This window comes from Colobus angolensis, unplaced genomic scaffold (assembly GCF_000951035.1).
Source record: "Colobus angolensis palliatus isolate OR3802 unplaced genomic scaffold, Cang.pa_1.0 Scaffold3, whole genome shotgun sequence".
In the NCBI taxonomy this organism is placed as follows: domain Eukaryota; kingdom Metazoa; phylum Chordata; class Mammalia; order Primates; family Cercopithecidae; genus Colobus; species Colobus angolensis.
In genome coordinates, this window is record NW_012116265.1 from 21,205,054 (window position 1) to 21,215,309 (window position 10,256).

At 44.7% G+C, this 10,256-nt stretch overlaps 1 protein-coding gene across 1 annotated transcript in view; it reads left to right on the plus strand.

The window, feature by feature from the left end:
• ZFYVE1 (zinc finger, FYVE domain containing 1) overlaps positions 1–10,256 on the plus strand; it is a 61,899-nt gene that overhangs the window by 30,433 nt on the left and 21,210 nt on the right. The window contains exons 3-4 of the mRNA XM_011949816.1: positions 2,653–3,157; positions 7,624–7,838. Of these exons, the coding sequence (XP_011805206.1) occupies positions 2,653–3,157; positions 7,624–7,838 (720 nt within the window). The remainder of the gene's footprint in view (positions 1–2,652; positions 3,158–7,623; positions 7,839–10,256) is intronic.

Genomic DNA, 10,256 nt, shown 5'->3' on the forward strand with positions numbered 1-10,256 from the left:
TTGGTCAGGCTGGTCTCGAACTCCGAACCTCAGATGATCTGCCCGTCTCAGCCTCCCAAAGTGCTGGGATTACAGGCATAAGCCACCGCGCCTGAATGAAATTTGTATTGTTTCTATAGGGAAAATATTTCCACTTTAGCCTCTCCATATGGTAATTGGGGGTGGGACGTAGGTACAGAACTCTCACTTGTCCATGTTATAAGCACATTTGGAGGGCTGAATTATTAATAAATACTTTGGAAATATACAGAATATTACAAATTCTATAATTACAACTGTGAAAAGCATTTTAATATCTTTAGACGAGATTGGGCGTGTTCAGGGTGGTATGGCCATAGACAGTGTCTTTAGAATAAGAGAAATGTGACTGTATTTTGCATACTTTTCTCATTGTTTCAGTCTAAGGTTAGGTAAGTGAAAAATAGAAGACTACTGTGGATTTTAGGAAAATCTGCTCTCGTAATAGTCTGTCTCCACTAAAAAGCTGATTGAAATGATTCAGTATACATTTTCCAATAGAATCTTTCAGATGTATGATTCCCTTCAAATTTGCTAGTCTTACCTATTTTCTGACCAATCCTAACAAGTCAATAGGGAAATAGTATAGTGAAAAGAAAAAATCCAACCAATACTAGGTCAGTAGATATTACTTCAATACAATGAACATCATTTCACAACAGCAGGAATATGCAGCCTTGCTGTAGCATTCAAAGCCCCCTCTGAAGTTTAAGAAAGATTTAGGAAGACTGTGAAAGAAGGAAGTGGCACAGTCATGACAGAAAACAATCAAGGCATAGATAGGAATTTCTGCCAAGTCAGGTCAAAGTAAGAACATAAGAAATGTCCCAAAGGTGAGAATAACTGACGCATATTGAAGTAAGGGGTGGAAGTGGCTCATTCCTTTTTATGACTGCATAGTAACTCAGTGTATGGATATACCACATTTTATCAGTTGATGGTTATTTGGGCTGTTTTCACTTCTTTGGCTGTTGTGAATAATGCTGCTGTGAACATTGACGTACTTAGAAGATTTGTGTGGACATGTGTTTTCAGTTCTCTTGGGTATATAGCTGGGAGTGGACAAGCTGTTTTCCAGACTGGCTATGTGATTTTACATTCCCACCAGAAGTGCATGAACGTTGTGATTTCTGTACATCCTTGCCAATGCTTGTTGTCTTTTTTTTTTTTTAAGAGACAGGGCTTCTGTTGTTTGTCACCCAGCCTGGAGTGCAGTGGTGCAATCATGGTTCACTGCAGCTTCGAACTCCTGAGCTCAAACGATCCTCTTACTTTGGCCTCCTGAGTAGCTAGGACTGCAGGCGCATACCACCATGCCCAGCTAATTTTTAATTTTTTTTGTAGAGACAGAGGTCTCTCCATGTTGCCCAGGCTGGTCTCAAACTCCTGGCCTCAAGCTGTCCTCTCTTTTTTGCCTCCCAAAGTACTGGGATTATAGGCGTGAACCACCGTGCCCAGCCACTTGTCTTTTGGTCATAGTCGTTCTGGTGGATATGCAGTGATAGCTCACTGTAGTTTTGATTTGCATTTCTCAGTGACTCAGGACTTGGACCATCTTTTCAGATGCTTACTGGTTGCTTGCATATCTTTTGTGGAGAAATGTCTATTCAGATTCTTTGCCTACTTTTTAATTGTGTTGCTTATCTTCATTGTTGAGTTGTAAGATTTCTTTGTATGTTTGGAATACTAGTCTTATTAGATTTATTTTATTTTACGTTATGTTATGTTGTTATTTTATGTTATGTTATTTTGTGTTATTTTATTTTATTTTATTTGTTTGAGACAGGTTCTTGTTCTGTCACCCAGGCTGGAGTGCAGTGGCACAATCTCAGCTCACTGCAGTCTGCCTCCTGGGTTCAAGCAATTCTCCTGCCTCAGCCTCCCGAGTAGCTGGGATTTCAGGCACGTGCCACCACACCTGGCTAATTTTTGTATTTTTAGTAGAGACTTTTATTTAGTTTCACCATCTTGACCAGGCTGGTATGGAACTCGTGACCTCAAGTGATCTGCCCGCCTGGGCCTCCCAAAGTGCTGGGATTACAGGCCTGAGCCACCTCACTTGGCCCCACCCCCCTTTCTTTTTTTTTTTGAGGCAGGGTCTCATTCTGTTGCCCATGCTGGAGTGCAGTAGTGCTATCACAGCTCACTGCAGCCTCAAACTTCTGGGCTCTAGGGATCCTCCCTCCTCAGCCTCCCATAAGTGCCACTGTTACATGCATGAACCACCACACCTGGCCTTATCTGTTTTTTCTTTTGTTACTTGTGCTTGTGTTGTCCTATCTAAGAAGCTATAGCCTAATCCAAAGTCACAAAGGTTAATTACTTTGTTTTCCTCTAAGAGTTTTATGGTCTTAGCTCTTTTTTTTGGTTTTGTTTTGTTTCTTTCTTTTCTTTTTTTCTTTTTTCTTTTTATAGTTTTAGCTCTTTTCATGGCCACTAAGTTATTTCCCTGACTAAAGCTTCAGAGGTTCCTTTGAGCTGTTTGCTAAGGGTGGAGGTGGGAGCTATTATCCTACAACTTCCTTTTCTTGACAATTCAATCAAGTTCCTTGTCCCTGCAAAGCATTTATTTTTGTAGGTGTTTCTAGTGCTTTTACAGTTTCTATACTTCATAGTCTTTTTTTTTTTTTGCAGGTAACAAATGAAGAGGACTTCATTAGAAAATTGGACTGCAAACCTGATCAGCATCTGAAAGTGGTTTCCATTTTTGGAAATACTGGCGATGGAAAGTCTCATACTCTCAATCACACTTTCTTTTACGGTCGTGAAGTCTTCAAGACCTCCCCTACCCAGGAGTCCTGCACTGTGGGAGTGTGGGCAGCCTATGACCCAGTTCACAAAGTAGCAGTGATTGATACGGAAGGGCTCCTGGGGGCCACCGTGAATCTAAGCCAGAGAACACGGCTGCTGCTTAAGGTCCTGGCCATCTCAGACCTCGTCATCTATCGAACTCATGCAGACCGGCTGCATAACGACCTCTTCAAATTCCTTGGGGATGCCTCAGAAGCTTATCTGAAGCACTTCACCAAGGAGCTCAAGGCCACCACTGCTCGCTGTGGCCTGGATGTCCCTTTATCCACCCTGGGCCCTGCAGTTATCATCTTTCATGAGACTGTGCACACCCAACTACTGGGCTCTGGTGAGTGGATGGGGTACAGTGTCACAGCTCGACCTTTATGGGTACAAGGAGGCAGCTATTTGGGCTGCAATAGCAACTTATTGGTAGTGGATTGGCCAGAAGATTTCTGTCCAAAGAAGACATGGAAAGTGTTTGAAGGAGGATGGAGTGATCAAACATATCAAGCTGCTCATAGGTCAACTAGCATAAGGATTGAGAATTGCCAATTGGCTTTGGCAATATATAAGTCCTTAGTGATCTGGATAAGACCTATTCGCTGAGATGGTGGGGGGTAAAAGCTTGATCAGAGTGGGATCAAGAGAAAATAGAACGAAACCAGGTACAGTGGCAAGTGCCTGTAATTATAGCTACCTGGGAGGCTCATGTGGGAGAATCCCTTGAGCCCAAGAGTTAGAGGTCAGCCTGGGCAACATAGTGAGGCCTTGTCTCTAAAAAAAATAAGATTAGGAGAAGAATTTCTGTGGTGAGTTTATTCGGCTCTTTGACAGAGCTATACAGCTCTTTTCTATAAAGCAGAGAAGAACAATGAAATTGTAGCTAGAGGCTGATGTGGGATTTCAAGGGACTTTTCTTTTTTAAAATTTAAGATATGAGGTATTGCAGATATTTATGTACTGATGAGAATGATTCATTAGAGAGGGAAGAATGTAGATGTAAGAGAGCAGAAACAGTTGGAGCGATGCATGAGTGGAAGGGTCGGCCTTCGGACCATGGACAGTTCATCCATAACACTGGGAAAGAAAGTAGAAGATATGGACATGGTCGCAGATAAATAGACGGTGTGGACATGGGAAGTGTGTGTGTAAGTTCTTATTTGTTTTCTTAGAGAAATAGGAAGCAAGATCGTCGCCTGAGTGGTTGGAGGATGAGGGAAAGGTGCAATAATGGATTAGATTGGAGGGGAGCAGTAATTTTGGCCCCTGAAACAATTGCAGTCTTCACTTGTTCATTCAGTCATCAAAGTTTATTGAGTGCATATGTCATGTGCTGAGCACTGAGGCACAGAGCAGAAAAAACACTTCTTGTCTTTGAAGAGCTCACAGTCTACTTGGGACAACCACACAGTGTTCTGTTCTGTAGTAGATGTATGGAGCTGTGGGAGTCCGGAGCAGGGATGCTATACGTTATGGAATCTAGGAAAGAAGAGGCAACATTTGAGCTCTGAGAGACTTGGCTAGATGGAGGAGGGGAAGAAGATGCTCTAGGAAGAGCAAACTCCTAGTAGCGTCAAGGAACAAGTTGTGTTCAGAGAACTGCAGGTAGCACTGGGTGTGGTGGCTCACACCTATAATCTCAGCACTTTGGGAGGCCAAGGCAGGAGGATCCCTTGAGCCTGAGAGGTTGAGGCTGCAGTGAGCTGTGATCGTGTTACTGCACTCCAGCCTGGGCAATAGTAAGACCCTGTCTCAAAAAAAGAAGGAAAGAAAAAAGAGACAAGGGAAGTAGTTCTGCAGTATGCTTCCAAAATTCCATTCTAACTCTCTTTGATGCATTCTCCATGTAGCATCCAGAGTGATCTTTTCTTTCTTTTTTTTTTTTTTTGAGACGGAGTCTCACTCTGTCGCCCAGGCTGGAGTGCAGTGGCCGGATCTCAGCTCACTGCAAGCTCCGCCTCCTGGGTTTACGCCATTCTCCTGCCTCTACCTCCCGAGTAGCTGGGACTACAGGCGCCCGCCACCTCGCCCGGCTAGTTTTTTTGTATTTTTTTTAGTAGAGACGAGGTTTCACCGTGTTAGCCAGGATGGTCTCGATCTCCTGACCTCGTGATCCGCCCGTCTCGGCCTCCCAAAGTGCTGGGATTACAGGCTTGAGCCACCGCGCCCGGCCAAGGATCTTAAGCAGAGAGTGAGATGATCAGATCTATATTTTCAAAAGATTCTCTGGCAACCTATTGCAGCATGACTGAGGCAGGGGGACCGATCAGCAGGATATCAAGTCAGTCAAGTGAGAAGTGGTTGGGATTCAGCCACGGCAGTGGCAGTACGAGGGAACTGGACAGAGCAGGCCATAAAGGAGGTTGAATCTGAAGGACTGCACCAGTTGATTCTGGTGGTACCAATGACACATGCCCTATAGAAAAGACAAGACATGTAAACGTTCCCCCATTGAAGGAGCAGATTAATTAGCAGGTGCCTCGAAGAAAAGGAGAGGAGGTGAGAAATGCTGACTTTCAGCTGCCTCCTGTGATCAATACTTTTATGCCACTTCGGATCTTTACAGTGTTGGTGAGGGGAACGTTTAATTGCCAGTTCAGGATTTTGAAATAACCAGCTCCTTAAAAGGTATTGTATTTTAGGCTGAGCGTGATGACTCATGCGTGTAATCCCAGCACTTTGGGACATTGAGGCGGGAGGATCACTTGAGCCCAGGAGTTAGAGACTAGCCTGGGCAAAATAGCGAGACCCTGACTCTACAAAAAATTTAAAAGTTAGCCAGATGCAGTGGTACATACCTGTGGTCCCAGCTCTTTGGGAGGCCGAGGCAGGCGGCTCACCTGAGGATCAGAGTTTGAGACCAGCCTGGCCAACATGGTGAAACCCCGTCTCTACTAAAAATACAAAAATTAGCCAAGCGTATGGTGGTGGGCACCTGTAATCCCAGCTACTCAGGAGGCTGAGGCAGGAGAATCGCTTGAACCCTGGAGGTGGAGGTTGCAGTGAGCTGAGATTGCACCACTGTACTCCATCCAGCCTGGGCAACAGAGTGAGACTTTGTCTCAAAAAGTAAGTAAGTAAGTAAGTAAAAAAATAAATAAATAAAAAGGAAATTAAAAAGTCCTTTCAACCTTTATCATCAAAACATTTATTAAATCCATCTGCACTATGGCTGCCCGAGTTCCTGGACACATGATGAGAGTGTGGACAAGCAAATACCCTTATACATTGGTCGTTTGCCCAGAGCTTCCTCACAAAAGATCAGCATTTCCAAAGTACAGAGAATTGTAAAAGTTCCTCAGTAAGGTGATTAGTTAAGTATATCCACAGGATCAAAGACTGTATTGCTGCTTTTCAGTGTATTGTGACAAGGACAGGTACTTACAGTATGTTATTAAGTGAGAAAAGAGCAAGTCGCATATATATGTTGCTAAGTCTGTAGGAAAAATGTCTGAAAGGGCCAACGTTGAGCTATGGTTACTTTTGGGAAGTAGGTGAGAGCAGAGGACATAATTTCTTTCCTTTTATGTTTTGGCACATCTAGATTTTTCCCACAATGAATGGGTTTTTGGGAAAAAAGACTCCTTCTTGAAGTATAATGTGCATATAGAACAGTGCATATCATATCAAGAGTATCATGTGATGAGTTTTCACTGCCTGAATGCCCCTGCGTACTCAACGCTAGACCTTGGGACACCAGCCCTCATAGAAGCCCTCCTCACGCCCTTTACCAGGAAAGGGTAACCTGAGTTCTGACAGCATAGATTAGTTCTGCCTGATTATGTACTTCATATATATTGAGTCAGAGTATCTTCTTTTTTTTTTTTTTGGGACGCAGTCTTGCTCTATCACCCAAGCTGGAGTGCAGTGGTGCTATCCCAGCCCACTGCAACCTCTGCCTCCCAGGTTCAAGCAATTCTTCTGCCTCAGCCTCCTGAGTAGCTGGGATTACAGGTGTTCCCCACCAGGCCTGACTAATTTTTGTATTTTTAGTAGAGATGGGGTTTCACCATGTTGGCCAGGCTGGTCTATCAAACTCCCGGCCTCAGGTGATGCACCCACTTCAGCTTCCCAAAGTGCTGGGATTACAGGTGTGAACCAGTGCACCCACCCGTATGTTACTTTTTTTTGAGACGGAGTCTCCCTTTGTCGCCAGGCTGGAAGTGCAGTGACATGATCTTGGCTCACTGCAACCTCCACCTCCCAGGTTCAAGCGATTCTCCTGCCTCAGCCTCCTGAATAGCTGGATTACAGGGGCCTGCCACCGCTCGGCTAACTTTTGTATTTTTTAGTAGAGATGGGGTTTCACCATGTTGTCCAGGATGGTAATCTCCATCTCTTGACTGCATAATCCACCCACCTCGGCCTCCCAAAGTGTTGGGATTACAGGCGTGAGCCACCATGCCCAGCCATGTATCTTACTTTTATAATGAAAGATTTTGTTGTTGTTGTTTGAGACAGAGTTTCACTCTTGTCTCCCAGGCTGGAGTGCAGTGGTACGATTTCGGCTCACTGCAACCTCCGCCTCCTGGTAGAGGAGAATTACTTTTCAAGTGATTCTCCTGCCACAGCCTCCGGACTAGCTGGGATTACAGGCATGCGGCACCACGCCTGGCTAATTTTTTTGTATTAGTAGAAACAGGGTTTCACCATGTTGGCCAGGCTGAACTCCTGACCTCGGGTGATCCGCCCACCTTGACCTCCCAAAGTGCTGGGGTTACAGGTGTGGGTCACTGTGCCTGGCCTACTTTTCTTTTTTTTTGTTTTTAAATGTCTCTCACTACCCATGTGCCTGTGTTTCTGCTTGTGTAGATCACCCCTCAGAGGTGCCAGAGAAGCTCATCCAGGACCGGTTCCGGAAGCTGGGCCGCTTCCCTGAAGCCTTTAGTTCCATTCACTACAAGGGAACCAGGACTTACAACCCTCCCACGGACTTTTCTGGGCTTCGGCGTGCTTTGGAGCAGCTACTAGAGAATAACACCACCCGCTCTCCCCGGCACCCAGGAGTCATCTTCAAAGCCCTGAAGGTCAGTTGGCTTGTGCCCCAAGGGCTTCTCATTGGGTGGCAAGAACACTCAGTTTGTCAGCTTTTGTGGTGCTGGTGATTGGAAATCTGGGTGGAAAGAGGTTATAAGAAGCGGAAGCACATGAATGGAGTCTGCACCTGTCAGATGCTTTCATCTTGCCAGGAGTGCAAATATGGGGAAGTCATGAGTGATAGTAAAAAAAAAAAAGTGCCTGGTCCTCAGCTAGGAGAAAAACCAGGCTCTTAGAGAATAGGAGGAAGCACTCATTTCTGGCTGGTGTGGCTCAGCCCTGGCAAGTTGGTGTCATGTTGAGTCTCACTTAATCTGGACAGCCTTTATGCTTTTCTTAATGTTGACTCACTGTTTTTTTCATATCTAAATTAATTTATTCATAGAGGAAACTTTGTTATCATTAAAAGTGGAAAACTAGTATCACAGGTAGAATTTTTTTTTTTTGGTTACAGGGGCGTTTAGGAGCAGAGGTTTAATAGGCAAAAGACAGAGAAAGAACAGCAGCTCTCTCTCTCGTGAGAGAGACGGGCACCTGAATGGGACTTCCCCCCAGAAGTAGAAAATTACCAAAACAAAACACAAAAATAGATACACAATAACACTACCATTTATTATATACCAAAGTTCAGAGAACTCTATATGGATTAGTTCCCTTCATCCTTACACCAACTCCCTGAGTTAAGTACTGTTAACATCCTTATTTGCAGATGAGGAAACGGAGGCACCAAGAGATGAAGTAATTGGTTATACACAGTTACTGAGTGACAGCAGGCCTAAACCCTGGCCAGTTTATGCTAGAGCTCCTTCTCATAACCATGAAGGCTGTACTGCCTCTCAGCAAATAAAATTGCATGTTATTCCTTAGCTAGAGACTATTACGCATGGAAGGTTCTGAGACTGGGACCTGTTTTTTCTTTCTTTAAAAGGGAGATTTACGGCCAGGCACGGTGGCTCACGCCTGTAATTCCAGCACTTTGGGAGGCCAAGGCGGGTGGATCAGTTGAGGTCAGGAGTTTGAGATCAGCCTGGCCAACATGGTGAAACCCCCTTTCTACTAAAAATACAAAAAAAGTAGCCGGGCATGGTGGCGCACTCCTGTAATCCTAGCTACTAGGGAGGCTGAGGCAGGAGAATTGCTTGAACCCGGGAGGCGGAGATTGCAGCGAGCCGAGATCACCCTACCGCACTCCAGCCTGGGAGACAGAGCGAGATGCGAGCGAGATGCTGTCTCAAAAAAAAAAAAAAAAAAAAGAGAGGGAGATTTGGCCTCTTAGAGAGAGGTGGAGATTAAATGAAAGCATACTTAAGAAACAAAGTACTTGTTATATAATAAAAATGTTCAGTGAATGTTAATTGTGAGTAATATTAAGGAAAAACTATGGAAAATGATTAATTTGAATAATTCATGAAATACATACATTTCCAATTAGAATTTGAAGTTCAAGTGCACTTAGTTGTATTGGCTAATAATGTCCTTGTAGTGGCTCAAAGGCAGTCAAAGTGGAAGATTACACTTACGTAATGCAAACATTCTGAAAAGACGCTGAATCAGGCAAAGGGCTGTAAATCTGATCACTGTGCATTAAAAGGCAAATAGGCCAGAGGCTGGATTATAGCAGCTCCTTTGCTCTTCTGGAAGCTAACCCAGATTAATGTTTAAATAAGACCATCAGGGACACTGAGCGCTGTAAACTGTAATTAGTGCTCAGATATTTTTTTCCCCTCAGGAGTCTTGGATGTCCTACCTCAGGCCAATTTATTACCGGCTTTGAGAAAAATAGTTACGCTGTATTCTTCCGAGGTGGTAAGATTCACCAAGCTTTCTGTGATTAAAATGAACCTGGTCTGTCCGGTGAAGTGGCTCATGCCTGTCATCATTCCCAGCACTTAGAGAGGCGAAGGCAGGCAGATCACATGAGGCTAGGAGTTCGAGGCCAGCCTGGCTAACATGGTGAAACCTGTGTCTACTAAAAATACAAAAATTAGCCGGGCGTGGTGGCGGATGCTTGTAATCCTAGCTACTAGGTAGGCTGAGGCGGGAGAATCGCTTGAACCTGGGAGGCAGAGGTTGCAGTGAGCTGAGATGGCGCCACTATACCCTAGCCCAGGCAACAGACCAAGACTCCATCTCAAAAAAAAAAAAAAAAGAGAAAAGAAAAAACGCTGGGCGTGGTGGCTCATGCTTGTAATCTCAGCACTTCGCGGGGCGGATGGATCACTTGAGGTCGGGATCTGGGGCATGCGCCACCAAGCCCAGCCTGACCAACATGGAGCAACCATGTCTCTACTAAAAATACAAAATTAGCTGGGCTTGGTGGCGCATGCCTGTAATCCCAGCTGCTCGGGAGGCTGAGGCAGGAGAATCGCTTGAACTTGAGAGGCGGAGGATACGGTGAGCAGAGATCT